Below are 24502 nucleotides of genomic sequence, written 5' to 3'. Positions count from 1 at the left end.
TACGGAGATGTGGTGTCAGAAATTAAAATTGGACCGTCCGATTTATAAAAGGTATAAAAATTGGACTGTCCGATTTTTTGGTACACAAATCGGACCATCTGATTTGTATTTAAAAAATTAAAAAAATTTGGGATACATACGATTTGTGTATTCCAAATTTTTAAAATTTTTTAAACACAAATTGGTGGGTCTGATTTGTGTACTTCAAATTTAAAAAATTTTTTAAACACAAATCGAACCATTCAATTTGTATACATCTTACAATTTTAAAAAATATCCAAAATTATAATATTAAGATATATCATACATTTTATTTTTATATCTAAATTTTTTAGTCGAATTCTTTTGTGATCTTTTTAAAAGAGAAAAAAAAATAAAAAATAAAAAAATTCAAAACCGGATCTACACTATTCAGTTAAGCGGTGAAACCACGCGCGCGTATCTAAACGAGATCTCAGTTATTATCCTGATCCTGTAATTGGTTTTATGGCACGTGATCCCACGCGCAGGACACTTCAAAACAACGAGAAAAACCCTCATTCTCCCATCTTCCCAAAACCCAAAGTCTTGGTCTTCGTTCATCACACTTTTCTGCTGAATTACTGAAAATTCCTCAATTCTCCCAAATCCTTCCTCCGTCCATGCCCGGCCCCGGCATTATCGCCGCCGAGTGCGCACCGGAGGCGGCCGAGGCGCCGTCTGACCTCGCATTCGATGATTTCTCCTCCCAATTCGACGGATTACCCATCCCCTCCATGGACGCGCTTTTCGTCGAAAATGGTGTTGGCACACTGAATACTCACGCCTTCGCTTCCGATCTCGAATTTCCCATGGATTTTGGCGACGGCGGTGACTATGAAATCACCTTCGACGACCTCGATAACCTTTACATCCCCTCCGATGCCGACGATTTTCTCCTCCCCGACGCATGCAACCCTAATGGCGACCTGATTTTGCCGACGAACGATGATCTAGGCGATTGTTCTGGTAAGAATTCCGATTGCGACGCCGCTAATTCAGACTCGCCGGAATCAGGATCCTGTGCTGTTTATGGCGATCGGAGCTCCGGTGTTTCTAGGTTTTTGAATTCTCAGTCCTCCTCGGAGTCAGGCAGCTGCAAGCGCGAGCTTTCACCGAATCCTCGTGACTCTGCTGTTGTGAAAGACTCGAGCTTTCCGTCGCATGATTCTGATTCGTTCGGCGAAAGGGAAGAGTCGTCGAATGGTGCGATTTCTTCGCGGGGTTCGGGGAACGGTAGCGGGTCGGGTGTATACGAAACCATGAACTCTCCCTCACCTGATTGTTGCCGTTACGAGAGGGAAATTTCATCGACACACGCACATACAATTTTGGATCGGAACGTGAAATTGGAGGATAATGGAAAAGGTTGTGATCTGAAGAGAAAGCAAGATCAGAGTGAAGGGAGTGCTGAGACTAGAACAACCAAATTCAGAAGATCATCAGCGCCTGTGGAGAACAAGACCCAACAGAATGTGGTGGTTGATGACGACGACGAGAAGAGGAAGGCCAGATTGATGAGAAACAGGGAAAGTGCACAGCTTTCGAGGCAGAGGAAGAAGCACTATGTGGAAGAGCTTGAGGAGAAGGTGCGGTCAATGCATTCAACAATTGCTGATTTGAGTAGCAAGATTTCGTTTGTGATGGCTGAGAACGCCACTTTAAGGCAGCAATTGGGTGTTGGTGGGATGTGCCCTCCTCCCCCACCTGTTCCTGGGATGTATCCTCATGCTCCTCCCATGGCCCACATGCCTTATACATGGATGCCATGTGCTCCATATGTTGTTAAGCCTCAAGGATCTCAGGTTCCCTTGGTCCCCATTCCAAAGTTGAAGCCTCAGCAACCTGCTTCTTCATCAAAGAGTAAGAAGTCTGAGGGTAAGAAAAGTGAGGTGAAAACTAAGAAGGTTGCTAGCATTAGTTTGTTGGGTCTGTTTTTCTTTATACTGCTTTTTGGTGGGCTTGTTCCTATCGTGGATGTCAAGTTTGGTGGCTTAGTGGGGTATGTTCCTCGTAGGTCTAGCTATGTTACTGATAGGTTGTATAATCATCAAGGTGGAGGGAAGGTGTGGCCTGTGAATGGTCCTAGGAATGGATCTGAAAGAGACGAGGATATAGGGTATTCCAATGGGAGGTTTAGTATTTCCGACCACAGAGATTATGAGAGGGGTCGGAAACTAGGAGAGGAATCTCATGAACGGCAAGACCCACGATGCGATGAATTCGGCCATCGTGGCAATGCCAGTGAGCCCCTCCTTGCTTCGCTGTATGTCCCTAGGAATGATAAGCTGGTGAAGATTGATGGAAACTTGATAATCCATTCTATACTGGCTGGTGAGAAAGCTATGGCTTCTCAGACTCATGAGGCAAAGAAGGAGAATAAAGAAACTGGTTTGGTCATTACTAAGGATTGGGATTCTGCTTTGGCAATTCCTGAAGTTGGAAGAAATAGAGGTCAGCATCCTCATGTGTATACAGTTCCACCTGAGCAGAGGAAGGCTCTTGGTTCTGGTTCAACCAAAACTTTAAAGGACCACATGAAGTCCTCTGCAAGTGATGGTAAAATGCAACAGTGGTTCCGTGAAGGCCTTGCAGGTGATCTTCTGTTTGACTTGTGTCTGTTACTGGCTTTTATTTTTCACTCTCAAATTGCTGAATATGAAGATACATTGTCTCCTTCTGACTTGTGATATGTCTTGTTGGTTGTTGTTTAAGGCTGAATTTGGAATCACATTTTATTGATTGCCACCTAACATCAATTTTGGCTATGATCGTGTGTTGGAGATTCTAACTAAGCTAAAATTTAGTAGCTTGTTGTACTGGTCTTGACTGTTCCTTGGTTGTCCTGGATGAAAAATCATCATGCTGTTTGGTAATTACAAGATTGTGTCTTCTGCTACCAATATGGGTTGTTGTAGAAGACTTTAGAACTTGGTTAGATGCAGTAATTGAGTTTGGTTAGTGGGAACTGGGAAGTCTCAAAATAGTTTGATAGCTTGGTTTTAACACTGCTTAATTTGACAATGTCATGGCATCCACCAATTGTTGCATTTTCAGTTCTTTTTGCATATGTGAGGCTTCAAGGTGTGCCTGTTGAATATAAGAGCTGAATCAATCTCTTCATTTTGCCTACCACTCGGTCATACTTAATTACTTGAGCGCATCTATATTGTTGGTTGTCTCTTGCTGCCTTGCAAGCTGCAATTTCTGTCTAATCTATTATGTGCTTGGTTGCCTATTTTGGTGCCTGCGAAGCATTTATGTATACTGACTGTTCTGATTCCCTGATGCAGGACCAATGTTAAGTTCAGGCATGTGCACAGAAGTCTTCCAGTTTGATGCCTCTCCAAAACCTGGCGCCATAGTTCCGGCAACATCAGTTGCCAATGTTTCTCGGGAGAGCCGCCAGAATGGTACAGCACTTAACAAGACCAGGAACAGAAGAATCCTCCATGGGCTCCCAGGTCACCTTGATGGAACCAGTCTGAACCTAACTGAAGACCATGTAAGGAATTCAGAGAGTGACCACTTCCATGGTAATAAATCTTCCATGGTGGTTTCAGTGCTTGTTGATCCCAAAGAGGCCGCAGATAGTGATGTCGACGGTGTGATGTCTCCAAAATCGATCTCTCGGATATTTGTGGTTGTGCTCATGGACAGTGTCAAGTATGTCACATACTCGTGTGGTCTTCCTCGTTTGTCTCCGCATCTAGTGACTGCTTGAGAAAACGTTTTGACAGCACAGAACCTACCATCTAATACAAGTTATAGTTTCAGTTTTGTACATAACCAACGCAACTTAATTTGCAATGCCTTAAGTGGGATTAACAAACTGTACTGAGTTGAGATTTTTATAACTTCTATAATATGATGCGAATATAGTTGATTTTGTGTCGTTCTTTATTTATTGAGATCATATTCGAGCGTTGTTTTATTTTCTAACTTGGCTAAGGATTCGGTAACCCTACCCTATCATGAGAGGATGCTTAAAATAATTATGGAAGGTATCTCGCATTATTTTATTTGTTGAAATTTATAAAAGAATCTCATTTTTCAGTGTCTATAATGTTTTATTATTGAACACCAAATTACATATTGCATAATTCATATTGTGAAAAATAAAATGCCAACTTAATTTGACAGAGACATGGATTAAATTACAACATTCTCAAAGGAATTCATGAAAGAAATTAAGTGAGAAAACTTTTAATGATATAACTTTGACTGGCTAATTCAAAGTCTTGGACTTTTGGCACAGAAGATCTAACGTTGATTATGTTAACCATCTCCACAACTTCCTTCACACTGTTAATTATTCATGTAGCTTGTAACTTACCTGTTATAAAATGGAAGAAGAAATAATCTATAATGATTAGACGTTAGATTAGGTGTTGGAAAAAAATTTAATAACTTCTGTTTTGGTTAAGAACAAGCAACCGATTCCATTACTCCTAAGCTAAGAAATAATAATCTCGCAAGGTACCAAGACTGAGATATGGCAGTGGATTATCTAATCAAGTATTACACCTTTCAGCACATCACTTGCTGTTCAAAGAACCCTACTCTCTCTTATTATATTTTATAAGATAAGATGTATGATTTGGAGGCCTTGTATAATAATGATTATATCAACTTTATAGTTACAAGAATAGCATAAACTAACACTATCAGAACAGAGAGATTTGAACCTTGGAAAAGAAAATTCCAAATGGTAGCCAACACAACTCTTACTCAGTGATTATTATAGAAGGAAAACCTGAGAGAGAAAAAAAAAACTAGAGGAGGAAGGAATCAAGCATGGCCTTCAAAGTCTTCTGAGAAGCTTGCCACTGCTTGTCATTGGCACTAGCCACAAAGAGAACAAGAGTGTTTCCCTTGGCCGTTGCTTTGGCGAGGTTGTGCGTACCCGTTAGAGCATACGGAGTTTCAAGCAAGTATTTATAGTACTGCAGATGGCACAATGTTAGCAACAACAACACTCAGCAGAAGAGATTAAAAGAGAAGTTGATTCATGTATGTACCGTTTGATCGCCAAGCTTTTCAACCTCAGTCTCTAGGAGCTCATCAGGATCATAGGTGTTTCCAGTGACAAATGGACCAAGAGAAGCAATCACTTTCTCAGGGCTTCCAATGTCTTCAATTGTGGCATTTGGTTTGTTGGTTAGGCGTATTAACGGCGACGCCACAACCTGCACTTTACCCTGTTTTTCATCTTCAAATTTGACCTCAACCCAAGGCTCTGCGCATTTTGGCTGACAGTAATTTCCAGATAATATGTTTGCCACACGTGCCTGTTTCCAGGTGGGTGGGAGGATGAATTGGTATGGCTGCACATTTCCTGCTCGAAGGGCAGGGGTGTCCTTGGGAGAAGCTTTGAAGAGAACAAAAGAGGGGTCGGAAGGGGAAGGAGGAAGGAAAGAGCCAACTTCAACCTCTCTGGCGAGTGACGGTCTGAGAAGAAGCAGTGGAAGAGCCTGCAATGCAACGCCCTTGAAGAAATCTCTTCTTGATGAGGCTCTGATGAAGGAGAGTTTAGAAGAAGAAGAAGAAGAAGCGCGGAGTGTGAGTAAGGAGGTAGTGAATGGAGAGGTCGCCATTTCCAACAATGTCTTATCCATTGTCACGCTGTGAGGACGAGACTCGTTACACTTACCTCCTCTATGTATCTCCCATCTGTCCCACTCAATCCTCCATTTTTTTCTTTCTTGTCTCTATTTTCAAAACTCAACTTAGAATCTTTAGTTAAACCATCACAATAATTGTATGAATAAATTTTCTCAATTTTTTTAGTTATTTTATTAAGTATAATTTTTTGTTATATTTTATTTTTAATTTTATTTAAAATATATATGGTGAGAAATTAAATTTTATTTTACAACAATAATTAAAAAAAATTTAAAAATTTATTTTCAATTCTTATCATATTTATCATTCTTCTTATTTCGTTACTTAATCTGTGCACTAATTATACTTTAAACCAAATTACTTTTTTATATATGTATTATTAATTAAAAAAATTAAAACTAGGAAGTTAAGTTAATTTTTATAAAATTATTTTATATATTTTAAATTATAAATTTTTTATTTTAATTCTAAATTCTAAAATTATATTTTCTACAAAATAAAAATTAAAAATTAATTAATATTAATTAACTAACTAAAAATTAATTTCTTATATTTTTCTTATAGAAATACTACAAATCTAAAATATCACATTATACTTTTATATTATAGCCGTAAATATGTATTTATTTGATTTGACTAAAAAATTAATTTAATTTTAAGGGCAAAAAACTGAAATAAGTCAACATGAGAAACTATTGACACAAATTAGCCATTTTCGAAAATACTTCATCAATCAACCAAATCACATTTTAATACAATTCAAATTAGCTTCATTCGAATCCTATTTGAACATAATTCGAAGCTAGCTGTTTCGAATTATAGCTAACCAATCTGACCTACTAATTCGAATTAATAGGATTCGAACTACAAGAAACCTAATTCAAATTAGGTGGCTTCGAATTACGTTTGTGCACGAGTTCCCATAGAGTTTGAATCTATTTGATTCGAATTACTCACAATTAGCAAACGAGTAGTAATTCGAAAGAGGTTGCTTCGAATTACAAGTGATTAGGCTATATAAGGAGTTCGAACCAAGGTCATTCGAATGAATTTTTCATTCTCCTATCCCACCAAATTCCAGAGAAAACGAGAGTGATTCGGTTCGAGAAAGGCTCGAGCAGAATACTGAGTCGATGGGGGACGATCCGGAAAGGCTATATCGTTTGGATGGGGTTGGTCATATAGCTGGAGTCATCAACGACGAGGTTAGTAGATAGAAAATATTGTTCTAGTGGTTAATTTGAGTTAGTGGTTTATCTGAGTTAGTGATTTTGTAGGCAGTTTATGTTAGTCGTTTATGCTAGTGGTATTGCAAGTGGTTTATTTTTGAGGTTTTGCATGCGGTATTGTTGGCGGTTTATATTAGTGGTTCATCTGAGTAGTTTTTGTATGCGATTTTGTTGATGGTTTATGTTCGTGGTTTATGATAGTGGTATTGCAAGTGGTTTAGTTTAGAGGTTTTGCATGCAGTTTTGTTGGCGGTTTATGTTAGTGGTTCATCTGAGTGATTTTTGTATGCGGTTTTGTTGATGGTTTATGTTAGTGGTTTTGCATGTGGTCTTTGTTAGTGGATTTGTATGTGGTTTTCGTTAGCGATGTAAGCATGTGGTTTGCTAGTGGTTTACTATGTTGGTTTTGCATGTAGTTTTTGTTAGTGGTTTAGATAAGTGGTTTGTGTTGTTAAGTTTTTTTTGTTTGTGGTTTTGAAAGTGGTTCTAACTATGCGGTCCGTGTAACGTGCAGCCCCAGTGACGCATCTCGAGCATGCGGCGGCAGCAGGGCATGCGACTCGATGACCGGTACGTTCCATACTTGCAGATGGCCGGATTATACTATCTGACGAGATTGAACGATAGATGATTCCGTCTAGATGAGCCCCTTATCAGTGCCTTCGTCGAGCAGTGGCGCCTAAAAACGCACACCTTCCACATGCCGTTCGGAGAGTGCACGATCACTCTTCAAGACGTGGCCGGTTTATCTTCGATTCTTCGTGAGCCGAGTCTTGACCTTTGCTATTTGTATCTTGTAAGTTAGCTTACTCTTATTTTGTTTCGTTTACTACTATTATTGTCGTGAGTGTTGCGCTTTTCTGTTTTAATGCGTTTGTTTTAACTTCCTTCAAAGTCTCCTAGATATATATACATTTTTCAACTATAATATGTGTATAATTTTAGTTTTAGAGGTCGTAATACATCACCACCTCTGTTGTATGACTTAAGCATAAGATTCTGTGTGGTAGGGTGTTACACTTTCAGCCTCTCCACTTTAGCTCAAGCAGCCACCAGAGAGCTGTGAGTGGCTCTGATAGGAGTTTTCTCTAACTCCCTGGCCAAGGCAGCACACACACACCTGCCGTCCGAATTCCACTTCAGGCCGGACTTGAAGGTGGTTCTGGATAACCACGTCGTTCATGCTAATATGGCTATAAGGGAGAATGTTTTTCTCACTTCAAGCCAGCTCGTCAAATCTCTTATTGTAAATACTACCCTTTTGGCAATCTTTTGTCTTTTCGGAAGTGGTTTAGAGGAAGAAGGAAAAGGACGGCTCCTAACACTTTTCGAAAGAGAGTCAAGAATAATTAGCCGAGTTGCTGGGATAGGTATAATCTTTTTTGAAGATGATGTACCCGAATTCGATGTCTTGGGAGTAGATCGGGTAGAAGTATTCCCGATTTTCTTTTGTTGAATACCACGAGCCACAACATTTTCTCTAGTGGCTTGGAGTGTCTTTAGGGTAGCCGACTTAGCAACAGCAATACCATTCAGGGACAATATGATTATAGTCCACAACAACAACCAACAACAATTTTTCAAGAAATTTCAAGACACAACCAAAGTCCACAACAATAATCCCAGACAATAAACAGTTTTAAAAGTATCTTCAGCAATAAACAAGTAGTAATTGTTAAAAGAAAACCAAAAGTCTCTGTCCAAACTTTCAAAAACACTAATTCATGGTATCATCTAAAACAACCAAATACAAGTACTCAAAGCAATCGAAAGACAAAAAAGACAGATAAAAGTAAAAAAATGATAAATTCTAACTAACTCTCAAGATAAAATGAATAGTTATCGACCAACAAAGGTATAACTACTATACTTTACTATAAATACACTGACACTACTCAGGTATATTCACGTTCTAATCTACCAAAAATCTGCCTAAAATCCTTACTAATTTAAGTATCGGAGTCTCTTGCGGGTACCACCTCCACCTCCTTACAAAGAACTCGGATGGTGGCACCTCAGCACCAGAATAAGTTTGACGCAGCCTCCTACAAAATTTTGACATCACGTTCAGGCCCAAATTATCGTTTCAGCTAACTCTCAGAATAAACAAATTGTTTTATAGACGTAAAATTACTGAATTTAAAAAATATTTTTACTTTCACCATCATGAAAATTAAATTTTATTTACAATGCAATAACTAGGAAAACAAATGGACCAATACAATAAAATGATTACGTATATTATAACAAAAATGTTATTTGTACACTAAAATCAGTTATTAAAATCAGCTAGTAGCATGTGTGATTTAATTTATTTTCAATATGTATTTATATTTTAATATATATTTTATATTGACGACTAATTTTGATGGCTAATTTTAGTGTATACGTAATATAACCAATACTATAAGGTGAATTCTACCGTACCCTCTCTAAAATAAAGGGTAAATTACCCCTTGTAATATATACAGTGATTATTGATAATTATCTTTCTATCAGAGTTTCAAGATTCACGTTATCTTTTCTTTTCTTTTCAATTGACGCTATGTTTCTCTTGATACTTGATAACAGTGTCATTTTCATCATCCCCGTCAAATACACTTCTTCTCCAATTTTAAAATTCTAATTCCTTTCAAATCGAATAACCATTTCCAATCAATTAAGTTAGGATTTTAAACTTGTTTTTATATTTTCAATCTCCAATTTCAATGAGCACAACTATCAATTTTTCAGCTCTCTTCTTTCTAAGACTTTTTTTATATTAGAAGATATTACGTTCAGAGAGAAGCAAGAAGGTATAGGTTTGTATGGCAGATATGAATTTGCACCATAAATAAAATTTTTATAGGTAATTAATGGCATGAATAATAAAATAATTAATTAATATTTGAGGCGAATGTGAATATTAAAATATTTATTCCATTTTGTCTTATTGTTATCTGAATAATAATTTAATATTTTTGGTGACAATATAATAGTTTAATATGTTTCCACCAATGCATTAGTTTTTTTTTTAAATTCGAAAAGAGGTGTATTTGGTAGAGATGATGAAAATGACAATGTTATTAAATTTTAAAAGAAATATAAAAAAAAAGGAAGATAACTTAAATCTTGAAATTCTGATAAAAGAATAATTCATCAATAATTACTGAATATATCACACGGGGTAATTTATCCTTTATTTTAGATAGAGTATAGTAGAGTTCACCGTATTATAAACATTCGAAAAATATCACATAGCTTTCAATCTTTCATAAGTATACAACACAATTCATATTCATTTAAATTAACAGATAAATCCTGAAACCCACATCATAACCACGATCAACCCACAAAGAAAGGAATAAAAGATGAAGAAGAGCAGAAGACACAGATTTGCAGTATGAAAACATACTTTATTATTTATTAAATGGAATGAGGCATAATTATTATACAAAGAAAGTGAAATAAAGAATGAATAAAATAACAAGAAATTGTGAAGGTGAGAATCAGAAATCAATATCGCACTTGGTGGGCGTAAAGGAGGTGAAAGCATTGGTGCCATTGATGAATGGAACCTTGAGGTCACACTTCACTTTGGGCTTGTAAGTGCGAGTAATCAAATCACCCAGCCTAAACCTCATCCTGAAGTAGAGCTTCACGTAGATATCAAAAGACCTACTGTTCTTGTCATCGCTGATCTGTGAGTAGCGGCTATAATCAAGAAAAATGTTCTGCTGTCCGGAGAAAACACCGCTCATGGCGTTGCTCTGCTTCTTGTATTGCCTAAAGGAGTTCATGAAAGTGATGACGTCGGCGCTGGCGAATTGCGTGTCCATGAAGAAGGCTTTGGCTAAAACCTTGTCGTAGTAGATGCTGAGCTTCTTGTTGGGGTTGTGGGCGGTGAAATTGAGCACCATGTTGTAGCGGAGTTGGGTGGTGTTGGTGTTGTAATCGAATTGTGTTATTTCTGCGTCGTTGACGTAGAACTTGAATATGCGAGGCTGAACCACCAGGTAGAATATGACTCCTGCTATCACGACCAGCACGATGAGCGCAAGAAGAATCTTCCAGAAGACGCTGAATAGGCAGCAGAAGCAGCTTCTTCTGCTTCGGTCAGGGCGGTAGCGCCGTGGCGGCTCAGCCGGTGGAATGGCTGGTCCGTAGTAGGCTCCGTTCAAGTTTGGTTGCTTATTATCAGCCATGCTTAATTGATTAAGAGATAGAAATAGAAATGAACAAGTGTGATTATTGATGAATGTTAGAAGCACGATGAGGTAGATAGATGAGAATAATTAATGAGTATATATAGTAGAATTGTACAAGGGATTAACGCGGTTCCGTATGAATGGAATGGATCAAGAGTCGATTGAATTGACCCGGTGCATGTTTGGATGTAGCATTGTTGAATTGAATGAGTTTCTCTCTCTTTTCTCTATATCTTCTTCTATCTCTCCCGAAATCGCCACGAACCAACTCTAGAAGAAAATTCCACGCCAGGTAATGAATTGAATGATTTATATGAAAAATATCTTTTTATAAATATTTTTTATTTAAAGGTGTAATTTATTTGTTTAGTTATATTAAAAATAAAAATAATATTTTTATAATATATTAAAATTAAATTTTATAATTTATCATTTAATCTTTGTTAAAATATTCACTTTAATATACTGCTTGTTTTTTCTTTTTTAAGGTGGATGGGAGACTCGGACTGTTGTTTTGGTGCAGCTCGCAGTTTAATTAAGACAGGTTGGCATGGTGCCTAATCGAAGAGGAAGTAAACAGAGGCGATTAGCGGTCGATATGATCCTAATTATTATCGAAGCTTGAATGCACAATTAGGCCTAAGTCCAGAGACTCGCTGCGTACCCAAATTCCAAATATTTATTTCCTTTTTTAATTACTTGGTTGATTACATGTATTATAATTAAGCAAATTTAGTCTTTTATTTTTTGGAACACAAAATAGTAGTAATTAGTTCTTACTGTAGTATTACAATGCTCACATACATTGTACTTCAATGTATCGTATTAAAAGGATTCATTCAAATAATATTTAAAGAATCTTTTTAAGAAAATTAGTAATATTAGGGTGACGGCGTGTTGCTTAAGGTGAGTTATAACTCCACTTAATAAATTATTTAAGGTGTGTTATAAATCGACTCTTTTAATTATGATAAATTAATACTGGATCTTAATTGTAGGCTTATTCATAGCTTACAACAATAATCTTATTAAGTAGTCATTATTGTCATTTTAATAACTAAAATTTCATAACATCAACGTTATTTCTGATCTCTCTATATAAGTGATAAGTCATAGTATATTAGTACTCTATCTCTCCGCAAAAAGTAAGTTCAAAGTATTGAATTATAACAGGAATTTAGCTTAGAGCACATGTAAGCAAATTAGGTTTGTGTACTGATTAGTTTAATTATTAATCCGTTTAAATAAGTATTAAGAATGGCTAAATACATTTATATTAGTAAAAAAAATAGTTAAAATTTATCTTATTTAATATTTATTAATCATTGTTTAAAACATTCATTATTCCATTAATTTTTTTGTTATCATACATTTTTGAGCTATGAGGTACCACGGAAAACAAAAGAACAAAGCTTAGATCACATGTTAAAATTATTATTAATGGATAAAAGTTGTCAAATTTCTATTTTAATAAATATACAATAAATATATTTTAAAAACATTTTTGTTATTGTAATATACTAATCATATGGACTGATGAATAGACCCATAAATATTAATGAAGAAATACGACGGATATGTCCACATATAATAATTTTTTAAATATTTCTTTAAGCAGCTACCGATTGTCTAAGCCATTAAATATGTTCTAGTGAATCTAGAAAAAGAATATTTTACTTATAAGAAATTTGAATGGTATTTATAAAACTTTAGGTCGTCAATACCCTTAATAATAAGCTATTTTTATTTTAATATCATCTTCTTTGCCTGTTGTCGTTCTTTCAACCCCGTGCCATTGCGCATGTTCTTGATGAACAAGAAGTGGTATGAATTTTTTTTTTGGTGACTAAGAAGTGGTATGAATGATTCTTCCTTACCAAATAATATTTCCTTTTTTTGTCCGGTGTGTCATAGGTCTTTATCATTAAATTTGAAAGAGTGTTAGCAACTAACAGATTGTGTGATTTGTAACTATTAATTGACTATTATTAATATTTTTAATGATATGAAATTATATTTAATAATATAAAATTATTTATATTTTTTATTATAAAAATATTTGGTAATTAAAGAAAATCAGCCAAAAACGGTCATAATTTGTCTTATTTAGCATTCATTAATTGTCACGAAAATTAATGAATGCTAAATAAGACAAGTTCTGGCTTTTTTTGTCTACCTAACATTACCCTTTTTATTAATTAAGTAATGACCAAATTTTAATAAAAATACTAATTAGGAACTTTCTTTCTTTTCTTATTATACTAGTTATCAATTTCATAGCCATATTCCAATATGGAAAAGTATATGGAACCAAGAGGTGTTTATAATAATTTTAATTAATTTTATTTATTTATATATTAAAATATTTGTTATTAATTAGTTTTAATGCCAAATTCAAGCACTACCAGAAACACGGTGATTAGCCACGGAAAAAGCCGTGACTAAAATCAAGAAAAATCGTGGCGATGAAGCGTTAGCAACGAATTGATATCCGTGGCTAATAAGGGCGACGCATTTTCAGTTAGCCACGGTTTTTGGCCTGTTAGCCACGGTTTTGTGACCCGTAGAGACATTTAAATAGCCACGATTTTCACTATTTTAGCCACGCTCTAAACCGCGGCTAAGTGACAACAATATAATCAACAAGTATAATTTTGCTACAATTTTGTCCGTGACTAATATTGGCGGGCTGGGTTTTTTTGCCACAATTTTGTCCGTGGCTAATGTTAGTGGGTTATTTAGCCATGATTTTTTCCGTGGCTAATCATAAAAGATAAATTAAAAAAAATATATATATATACCAATATATAATGGGGATATGGGAGTTTGGTATCCAATTCCTTCTTCCCATTTTACCCTCTTTCTTTTTTTCAAAAGAAGGGTTTACCCACTTCACTTTTAATTAAAAAAAAAAAAACTGTAACTACGTATTTAATTTTTTATTTTTTTTTTAAAAAATTGTTTTTACCCATGACAAAGTTTAAAACTAATTTATTTTATTTCAAGTAATAACATAATTTATTGATATTCTATAACAAAATGAATTAAATTACAATACACGGTTTAAATATTTTTCTGATGTCTATTGTTTATCTTAAAAAAATTACATATAAATGTGTATTCTTAATTAAATCTATACCAATTAATTAAATTACAATACACGGTTTATATATTTTTTTTTATGTCTATTTTTTATATTTAAAAAAAATTACATACAGAAGAGTACTCCTTAATCAAATCTATATCAATATATAATGGATTATACCAATGTATAATGGAATAGAAAAATTTGATATCTAATTTCTTCTCTCTATTTTACCCCTATTTTTTTATGTTCATTAAACACTGAATTCAATATAATAAAACTGTTACTACGTCCTCTATTTTTTTATTTTTTATCAAAAAAAGAATTGACAGAGTATCAAACTAATTCACTTTCAACCCCACGACATATTTTAAAACTGATTTACTTCCAATAAAAAAACTGCTACCACTATGTACTCAATTTAAAAACTGACCCACTTTCAATAAAAAACTGATCCACCTTCAGTCGTACTTAACTCCCAAGAGAATTAAATTACTCTTTCACTTTCAATTTTGGTCTCGCAAACATTTTTCTTCTCTGCATCTCGCTATCACGAAATCAACAATCACGTCAACATCAACTACTTGGACAGAATCTGTTAGGCGAAGAAGACAGAAAATGACAGAAGAACAAAGACATCAACACCTAACTAGAAGACGTGTAACTTATTGGGAGATAATTCAACAAGAAAACAAATTGCCATATCAACTAATACAACTACATAAGTGGAGGTACCACAAACACAGGAGTAGCCCAAACACAGGAGAGCAAGTTCTTCAATTCTTTATTCCAATAATTTATCCTTTTATTAATTTTATCCGTTTTCAATTTTTCTTATTTCTCTTTCCAATTCTGAATGTGCTTCTCTGTATGTAACAATTATTTGGATGAGTTTCTGTGATTTTCTGAACTAGATAGTGACTATGCTAAATGTTGATTTTGGATGCCATGTATGAAAGGAGAAAAAAAATAATTAGGGATGATAAATAATTTTTTATCGATTTTATCGTTTTATTTTGGGTATATTCTTTATGTGAGTACTTTATACCAATAGTTGATCTCATTATTCAATTTTTAGTACTTCTCCTCTCACCATTAGGTGCACTTTTCTGTATTATTACTGTTGTCATCATTCTCCTTCCTTTAATATCGTGATTGTATCGCCTCCATTTTTTCCTCGCTTCCATTCACTACAATTGCAAATTTTATACCGTTTTACTGCAGTTATTAATTTCACGCATAACTTTCACCTTCATTTTCCTTTTTCTTCAGTTTACTTATCAAACTGTATTAATTCTTATATATTTTTAATCTATCTTTCACATCCAAAGTTTTATTTCATCAATTTAATTTTAAAAAAATTATTATTTTTTTATCTGATATTTGTTTTTAAATTTTTTTGACATGTATATACCTATCAATAATGAACCGAAGAACTCTCATAAATTATTTTGTTAATTTTTTTTATTTTTTAAATGGTTTTGTACAGGATAAAATTATTTTTAAAATTTTTTAAAGTATTAATTATGTAAAATATTTTTTTAAATTTTAAGTGCATCAATATTTACCCTTTAGTTAAATATCAATTTTTTTAAACTGCTTTGTATTTAATGATGTTATTTTTTTAATTTTTTAAATTATTAATTATATAGAGTATTGGAATTAAAATTTGAGTACATAAATATTTATTTTTAAATTAAATTAAATAAATTATACAGCAAGAAATTTAACTATTTTGTATTTCACAATATTATTTATTTGGCATATAGTCCTGATTATTTGATGAGTTTAATTTTGATGGTGATTAGATGCACGTGTAAAACTATTTTACATTAATAGCACATCAAAATTAAATTCTTATTTGATTAGCATAAAAAGACGGAAAAAAATTGCAACTATCAATGATTTGTAAAAATATTGATATGTTTATTTCTTAAACTATTAACGATGTAGAGTTCTGACATTTAAGTACATGAAAATTTGTTTATAATTCAATTAAAATAAATAATTTATTTTTCAAAAAAAATTAATTAATTAAATATTATTTGTTTGGCATATAGTATTGATTATTTGATTGGCATATAAAAGATGCAAAAAAAAATATATATGTATCTATCAATAGTAAAGTGAAAAAATTCTCATAGATATTTTGCTAATTATTTTTTTAATTTTAATCAGTTTTATGTCGGTTAATATTATTTTTTTATTAAATATTAGATTGACATATAACATTAAAGATATGGTAGGATAATAACACCTATGAATTAGTTTTTTTAAATAACCTGATAACACAATAAATATCTAAATTTTTTGTTATATATTTTTTAACAATTTCAACCTTTACAATATTATACAAGCTAATTTAGATAGCCAATATAAAGTAAAATAAGTAACAACATGAAGATATAGAATTTCACTTTTTGTTATATAGTACAAAAATAATATAATAATATAATAAATTATAATAAAAATAAAATAAAATAAGTAACAGCAAGAAGATATAGAATTTTATTTTTTGTTTTGTAGTACAAAGATAATATAATAATCTAATAAATTATAATATTCTGGTACAAAAGAACATAAAATTTAATCAATAATACTATTTGTACACCAAAATCAGCCACCAATGTATTTGTGTATAATAAATACATGTGTAGTTTAATTTATTTTCAATGTGTATTTGTATTCTAGCATGTATTTTATACTGGTGGCGGACTTTGGTGTACACATAGCATAACTCAAACTTAATATTATTCTTTTCGGTAGCTTTTTATCTTTTTATTTTAATTTTATTAAAAAATACTAATATAATTTACTTTTAACTTTTAAGATAAATGTAAAGATGTGACATTTTATGTATTAGATAATGTAAAAAATTTATTATAGAAGAAGTTAAGAATATAAGAGAGAGAGAGAGAATTTTTTAACCTATTAAATATGAGTTATATCAAGTGATGAACTCAAACTTAATATTATTCTTTTCGGTAGCTTTTTATCTTTTTATTTTAATTTTATTAAAAAATACTAATATAATTTACTTTTAACTTTTAAGATAAATGTAAGGATGTGACATTTTATGTATTAGATAATGTAAAAAATTTATTATAGAAGAAGTTAAGAATATAAGAGAGAGAGAGAATTTTTTAACCTATTAAATATGAGTTATATCAAGTGATGATTAAGAAATATATTAGAACTTTTAATTCAAAAAAAAAAATTTTTTTACTCTCTTTATACAGTGTTTCACTTTAACTAACTATTTTTTATGGATAGTATTTAAGTGACAAACAAAATAGTAAGAAGGTTCGTATTAGATTATGAAAATTAATATCATCCTTATAGTAGGATCGCATTATTTCAAAACATGCAAAATAAAATAATAAAATATAGTTTAATTAATTTACACAATAAAACAAACGTACAATTTATATAATAGTAGTCAAATGTAAGAAGTAATGACAGTCTTTTATTCTAAGGGCCTATATTAAATTACAACTTAATTTTATAATTATTAGTTAAAAACTTACAATAATGTACTATTTTTATTATATTAGTTAAAATAATATATTTTAAAATTATTTTTTAAGGATTACTGACATCAAATTTTGATAATTTGAGCAAAAATTTTGAATGTTTTATGTGGGTACATATTTTTAATAGAATAATAAGACAACTTAAAATTCACATCAAGAAAAAACTATTGTTTTTATACATTTAAATATTCAAAAGACATAAAAATCAATTCTTTTAACAACACTTCAACGACTCATAAAATTAACATAATAAATGATTATAGATCAAAGTGATAAACAAGATTGAAAGTTGCGATAATAGTACTTGGTGATAATTAATTACGATCGGGTGAAGAGAAGGTGTGAGGAGAAGAAGAAAATGAGAAAGGAGAATAAAGCAATAATAGTGTGCAATAGAAATAATAGTAAGAGAAAATAATAGTGTGTGGTACAATAAGAAGATATAATAAAAGTATACATTAATAATTCAAAAAAAAATCTTAAAATTAAAGATAATTTAATAAATTGAATATAAAATTTAAAAAATAAAATATTTTTTATCTATTATAATTATGAATATAAAATTAAAAAATAAAATATTTTTTATTTATTAGAATTATTAATAAAAATAAAAAAATACTTTAAATATAAATTTTTATATTTGCTTCAAATTAAATACCGTTAAAAAAATAAATAAATAAACTTTATAATATTTATAAATAATTACTTTATAAATATTTATCTTAATTTTATTACACATAATAACAACATAATAAATTTTTTAATATCTTATTTAATTTAAATTTATAATTTTTGAACGTCTAAAAGTTAAATAACTTATAAAATTTTTATATTTATTTTTAAATATATTTTTTAATTTTTAAATTATTTTATCAAATCTATAATTAATTGAATTAATTGAATTTGTCCCTACTATATTAAGGAATCAATTTAATTGAATAATCTTGAAGTGTTTATATAGTTATTTTTGTAGTAAATAAATCTGATAGTTGTTCAAGACTCAAAAAGTTATTAATAAGGATATGTACGATGAACTACGAAGATTTTTTTCAAGTACACAATTTTTATATTCTCCTATTTTGTTATTAATTATTCTTATAGTTTGATATTTAAAAATAAAAAAAATAAACATTCTCATTTCTTCTTTTTTTTTCATTACTTATAAGTAAATGAAGACCTCTTCAGATTCATATTTTGGCCTACCACTTAAAAAATATGAACACAAATATAAATATCTGTGATATTTAAGTAAAAATTATCTTTTGTAAATAACTAATATGTATTTTGATTTATATATAATTTTTTTGAATCAGAATAATATTATTATCATTATTTTTTGAACTATATATATATATATACCTCTTTATTGTGTGTTTTTATAATTTAATATTTTAAAAAAATTTTATAATAGTTTTAATTTTAATAAAATATTATATAAATAAAGTCATGTTAATATTAAAATAATAAAAAAATATTTATCTAATAAATTTAAAAAATAAATAATATATTAGCAAAAAATAAATTTTAATTTAAAAAAAAACAATAGAAAAGCGGCTGAACAGGCACGATAGTGCCTGTTGAGCCGCTAGTATATATAATAAAGATGCTACTTAGTACAAAATTATATCGTATAAAATAAAAAAAAATTAGCCATATCCATATAAGTAGAATTCTTATTAATAAAAATATGAAATTTAAGTAATAATGTTGAAAAGCAAATATCCTGAACTAAATGAATTTAAACTATTACAAAATCAAGTATCAGAATGCATCATTATTAGATATCTAACGTCTTCATTGGAGTACCTGCGAAAACATTCAAATAAGATTGTGTTATCTCTTAATTCATGAAAAAAAATGTTCCAAGACATTATTTAAAATAATAGTTTAATGTAAAAAATAAAAAATAAAAATGCATACCCAATAAAGCTGAGTTTTCATTTTCACAACATAAAACATATCATTAAACTCCTCATCAATCAATATATTATATATTACTAGACTTATATCCTGGTAAATAATTTTCAATTCAATTGCTTCATGTAAGTAAGTAAAATATCAGATTGCAATCAAAACCATTTAGAGACAGAGTTTAAAAATAAAAATAGAAATGTGTTAGCAATTATCAAGATCAATATTTTAGAGTAGAAAGTTGATCTTACCAAGTAACTATCGAGCATATCGAACATGCGGATCTACCAGGTAAGTGTCCCCCCTTATTACACGGCAACATGCATCCATTACTCTAAGTTACCATTGTTCACATATTCATCCATTAGTAGCTTAAATATTGAAACAAAAACAAATAAAAATGCTATTGATAATACAAAGAAACAGATACTATGTACTCAGGACTTGTGAGAGCATAGATAATAACTTAAAATGATTTACTTTGCTAAAAATAAATACCTGTTAACTCCCTCCAAGCAGGCACATAAGATGTTTATGTCTAACATGATCTATAGCCTCCACTTCAATTATAAATTCTCTTTTCTTATTCTCTATTAAATAATTTCAAATTTCAATCACACAACAACAACTTCGCTTTAATAATTGAAAGAATCAACAGTCTCAACTACTGTCTAGTGCTATAATAAAAGAAAGGTTGAAAGAAAGCAAATCAAATAAAGTATTCTTACAATTTTTTAAGAAGGTTTTTTTTACTGCCACCTCATTTCTATTGATCAACGTATAGAATGCTTCTTACCATTCTTGGAACTTCCTTCTTCTTGATACATCAAACTAAAATCTCTCTCATTGAGATAGTTTGATCTACACTGATTAACATTGTTATGATCACAAAATAACACTCATGTAAAAAAAAAAGTTAGACTCAAAAGTAAGAAACACAAGAAATGATAAAAAATATAAATAATAACTCTTGTTTGCTACCTTGCTATGGCTATGAGCATTACCAAAATAATGTTGATTTTAAGAATTTCAGCATATAAAAGAAAACTAAAGTTAATTAGGAATATAATTAATCACATTAGTAGATAATTATATTTATGCATTTAAATTATACTTTATACCAAAAATTTATTCTTTATACCATCAAAAGGATAAATGAATAAAACATGCAAATCCAAGACAATGCACTCATCTCCACCAACAATAAGAAGAGAAAATTTAAATCGACCAGTATTTTAGAGAGGCAAAATTTCAGAGCACTACCTCCAGAGAGAATGACGGTGAAGGAGGTGCAATGAAGCAACCTAGGGTTCCTTCAAGTCTTCTTCGCAATTTGCAGTAGAATCGGATTCCGCCGATTCGGCGACTCGAACTGACGGTACGAACTGTAAATTATGGTCCCTTCTCTTTCACAAAATGTCTAATACGATCGTATTCAAAACTTAAACAGGAACGGATTGAGCATAATGGATTTACTCTGAAGGTTAGTTGGCTTAGTGCAGGAGCTAAGAAATTACGGATTTGAAAAAACTGAAGAGAATATTATTAGCGAGAGGGGTTGGCTGCATGTTATCAAACTTGAATCAATTACAGGAGCTAACCAATAGGGAATTTGGGAAAAAAGAATAGTGTGAGGAAGTTATCGTAAAAACTGGGTGAGTGGGCTACTAAATAAAAGTTACATTTAACATTACTGCTAAAAATTTTATTTATCTTATTATCAATGTTAATTTGAATTTTGTTTAGTGAAGTAACTATCGTTTTTAATTTAGAATAAAATTTAATTTTAATAAAAATATTAAATTGTAAATTTTATAACTTTAAATTATATTTTAAAAATTTTACATACAAATTAGAATTTAGAATTTTGACCCGTTAGATTTAAAAAAATGGCATCAATAAAAATTAAAATAAATAAACTTAAAACTTAAAAATTTGATACCTTTGGATTAAAAAAGAATAAAAATTTTGTACATAGTTAAAAAATGAATTTTCATAAAGTTTATTTTATTTTATTTTTTTATTAAATTAATAAAATGTTAATAAATAGATAGAATAATAAAATGTAGTTATAAAACTAATATTCTGAATTTTAAGAGTTAGAACTTTGTTCATTAATATTGCACTAAATTAATAGTGAGTAATCAAATTAGTTATTATTCCAATCAATCATAGTTAATATTTTTTATTTTTTAGAATTAGCTAGAATTATTTTATTAAAGATAAATATGTACTTTTTTTGTACTCTTTTCATACTCTTTTTATAATTTTAATATTTATTTTTAATTGAATTATTTTATTTCATTACTAAAGTCTCTAAATTAATGCATAATGTAGAATTGAACACTGAAACTATATTTGGCCAAAAAGAGTACGAATAAAAAAAAGGTGACAACTAAAAAATATAAATAGTAAAATTGTATGTATATGAATTAGTTTTTTTTATTATATTACAATATGATTTTTATAAAGTAATGAATAATACAACCACACAAAAAAATTATTTTTAAATCTTAACCAAATCAGCGCATAATTAGTAGTAAATAAAAAAAATTCGGAGATATGACAGAGTATAATTTTTCAGCGGCAGCACTAGAAAGGAAGAATGGAGAAAAAACCAACAATTGGAGAATTAGAAAAGCCTGCATAAAAATTGAGAAAAAGTATAAACTGCATAAAAATATTTTGAAAGGAACTGAGGAAAACGCCAAATTAAAGGCGAAATTTTGAAGTGAAAATCGTTTGAATTCGTTACGGTGATCATTAGGTCTGTGGTAAATGAGGAAAGTCATCTCAAGTTAGCTACGAACAAACAAAACCGTCAAAAAAATCCACAAAATTTAGTCACGGAGATACAAGACGTTGCAAGTGATTACCACGATCATATAATTTGCCACTATTTTTCATTAGTGGGTATTTTCCCGTTGGTAATACCCGTATTTCTAGTAGTGAAGTGTGAAGAGATACGTTGAAGTATTATTGACTAGAATCACGGTGAAATCTCTACGGAATCCACTTTCTCTCTACGGTTACAGTAAATTATTTAAAAAATATATAAAAGAACATCTATTTAGTATGAAAAAGAAACATTCTAATACGTAGAATAAATATTCTAATGCCTAACATAAATACCATCTATGTAGAGGTTTTAGATTTATCTAAAGGCATTTGACTGATTTTTGGCTTATAAAGAATTGGTTTCCTAACATTATTGTTCTAATATAGTATCTTACGCTTGATATCCGGATACCGTCAGGATGATGTCAAAAACATAGGACATATATAATGCAAGTTGCTATGAGATATGGAAGACCTTTAGCCAATTCAAATAATTAATTAAGGGAGGAGTGTTAGAATAACTTTTATGATTTATAGCTATTAAGTAGTTATTAATAATGATTTTAATGATGTAAGATTTTATCCAATAATTTAAAATTATTTATTTTTCTTTTACTGGTCAAAATTTAATAAAGTTATTAATTTTTAAACTTTTCCTTAATTAAGGTGACATATAGAAAAACATGTGCTTAATAATAATTATGGGTCATTTTAAAAGTAATGTATACATGGGTTAGGGAGGCAAATTCCGATTGCTTGACAAAAGATACATGTTTTAGTAATTTAGGCAATTAAAATTTTAAAAAATTAAATTAAAATTTTAAGGGCTAAATTGAGATTCATATAACTCCAAGGACCAAATAAGTATTTTTTGGTTGAAGTTTAATTAGTTACTGGCTAGAAATGAATATCGCATTTGGTGGTCTTAAAAAAAGTGAAAGCTTTGGTGGCGTTTGTAAATGGAACCTTGAGATCACACTTGACTCTGGGCTTGTAGGTGGCAGAAATGAGATCCCCAAGCCTGAACCTGATCTGAAAGTAGAGCTTGACGTAGATGTCAAAACTCCTACGGTTCTTATCATCAGTGACCTGCGAGTACTGGCTATAATCGAGGAAAATCAATTGTTGACCAGAGAAAACACCGCTCATAGGGTTGGTTCCCTTCTTGTCTTGCCTGAAGGAGTTCATGAAAGTGATGACGTTGGCGGAGGCGAACTGGGTGTCCTGGTAGAAGGCTTTGGCCAGCACTTGATCGTAGTAGATGCCGAGTTTCTTGTTGGGGTTGTGGGCGGTGAAGTTGAGGACCATGTTGTAGCGGAGTTGGGTGGTGTTGGTGTTGTAGTCGAATTGTGTTATCTCTGCATGGTTCACGTAAAACTTGAATATGCGCGGTTGAACAATCACCCAGAATACCAAGACTGCGATGACAGCGAGAATGATGAGCACAAGTAGAAGCTTCCAGATGACGCTGAAGAGGCAGCAGCAGCAGCAGCTTCTTCTTCGTTCCGCCGGCCGTGGGGGGATGGCGGGGCCATAGTAGGCTCCGTTCAAGTTTGTTGGTTGCTTATTTTCAGCCATGCTTATCTTGAATGGAGATTGATTGGTATATATACAGTGATTGACGCGATTACGAATGCGTGTGCTTAAGTGGTTTGTATTGACTTTGATGTAGATTGTTGAGTGGTGACTTCATTCTCTCTCTCTCTCTCTCTCTGCGGTCCCAAACAACCAAGGCGGCAAGAACATTCCATATTTAGTAATTCTTTTCAACATTGGTGGCTACCCCTTGCATTGGGAAATTGCAGTATTCTGGGCTAGCATACAATACTGATTTCAGTAATTGGGCCTACTGAAGCTCAAAGTCTGTGTTAGCCAGGCCCGTATTCAACCATTGTACAAGCCTCAACCAGAAAGATCAAAAATTAAAAACTTAATGTTTATATTTCTAGTGCTGATTTGTTTTCCGACCCTAGCACTATGTTTGGTTTGATATAAAATAGGTGGAAAGAAAATTGGATGAAAGGAAAATAGATGGAGAATAATATTTTTCTTTGTTTGATTACGAAGAAAAATAAG

At 31.3% G+C, this 24502-nt stretch overlaps 4 protein-coding genes across 5 annotated transcripts; 1 reads left to right on the top strand and 3 right to left on the bottom strand.

The window, feature by feature from the left end:
- Positions 1-543: 543 nt before the first annotated feature.
- On the top strand, positions 544-3907 carry LOC130956391 (bZIP transcription factor 17). The gene is made up of 2 exons (XM_057883432.1): positions 544-2613; positions 3312-3907. The coding sequence occupies exons 1-2, from the start codon at positions 642-644 to the stop codon at positions 3740-3742; spliced, it is 2403 nt and encodes an 800-aa protein (XP_057739415.1). The 5' UTR covers positions 544-641; the 3' UTR covers positions 3743-3907.
- A 237-nt stretch (positions 3908-4144) lies between these two features.
- On the bottom strand, positions 4145-5727 carry LOC130956392 (psbP domain-containing protein 6, chloroplastic). 2 transcript variants are annotated; one of them, XM_057883434.1, is made up of 3 exons: positions 5040-5727; positions 4775-4964; positions 4145-4354 (listed from the first exon to the last, which is right to left on the bottom strand). In XM_057883434.1, the coding sequence occupies exons 1-2, from the start codon at positions 5634-5636 to the stop codon at positions 4794-4796; spliced, it is 768 nt and encodes a 255-aa protein (XP_057739417.1). In that variant the 5' UTR covers positions 5637-5727; the 3' UTR covers positions 4145-4354; positions 4775-4793. The 2 variants fall into 2 exon arrangements, with proteins under 2 accessions (XP_057739417.1, XP_057739416.1); XM_057883433.1 differs by lacking the exon at positions 4145-4354 and having other exon boundaries at positions 4561-4964.
- Positions 5728-10246: 4519 nt separating this feature from the next.
- LOC130954586 (NDR1/HIN1-like protein 10) lies at positions 10247-11142 on the bottom strand. The gene has a single exon (XM_057881345.1). The coding sequence runs from the start codon at positions 11054-11056 to the stop codon at positions 10361-10363; it is 696 nt and encodes a 231-aa protein (XP_057737328.1). The 5' UTR covers positions 11057-11142; the 3' UTR covers positions 10247-10360.
- Positions 11143-23112: 11970 nt separating this feature from the next.
- On the bottom strand, positions 23113-24020 carry LOC130954819 (NDR1/HIN1-like protein 3). The gene has a single exon (XM_057881593.1). The coding sequence runs from the start codon at positions 24002-24004 to the stop codon at positions 23324-23326; it is 681 nt and encodes a 226-aa protein (XP_057737576.1). The 5' UTR covers positions 24005-24020; the 3' UTR covers positions 23113-23323.
- Between the last annotated feature and the right edge of the window lie 482 nt (positions 24021-24502).

Source organism: Arachis stenosperma, chromosome 10, assembly GCF_014773155.1.
Source record: "Arachis stenosperma cultivar V10309 chromosome 10, arast.V10309.gnm1.PFL2, whole genome shotgun sequence".
In the NCBI taxonomy this organism is placed as follows: domain Eukaryota; kingdom Viridiplantae; phylum Streptophyta; class Magnoliopsida; order Fabales; family Fabaceae; genus Arachis; species Arachis stenosperma.
This window is presented reverse-complemented; position numbering and strand designations above follow the sequence as displayed.

Excerpts from the sequence above, each read along its gene's own strand:
- LOC130954819 (XM_057881593.1), bottom strand. The coding sequence starts at position 24,004 with ATGGCTGAAAATAAGCAACCAACAAACTTGAACGGAGCCTACTATGGC.
- LOC130954586 (XM_057881345.1), bottom strand. The coding sequence starts at position 11,056 with ATGGCTGATAATAAGCAACCAAACTTGAACGGAGCCTACTACGGACCA.
- LOC130956391 (XM_057883432.1), top strand. The coding sequence starts at position 642 with ATGCCCGGCCCCGGCATTATCGCCGCCGAGTGCGCACCGGAGGCGGCC. Across the intron at positions 2,614-3,311 it reads GTTCCGTGAAGGCCTTGCAG|GACCAATGTTAAGTTCAGGC; the intron begins GTGATCTTCTGT and ends TCCCTGATGCAG.
- LOC130956392 (XM_057883434.1), bottom strand. The coding sequence starts at position 5,636 with ATGGATAAGACATTGTTGGAAATGGCGACCTCTCCATTCACTACCTCC. Across the intron at positions 4,965-5,039 it reads AAAAGCTTGGCGATCAAACG|TACTATAAATACTTGCTTGA; the intron begins GTACATACATGA and ends TGCCATCTGCAG.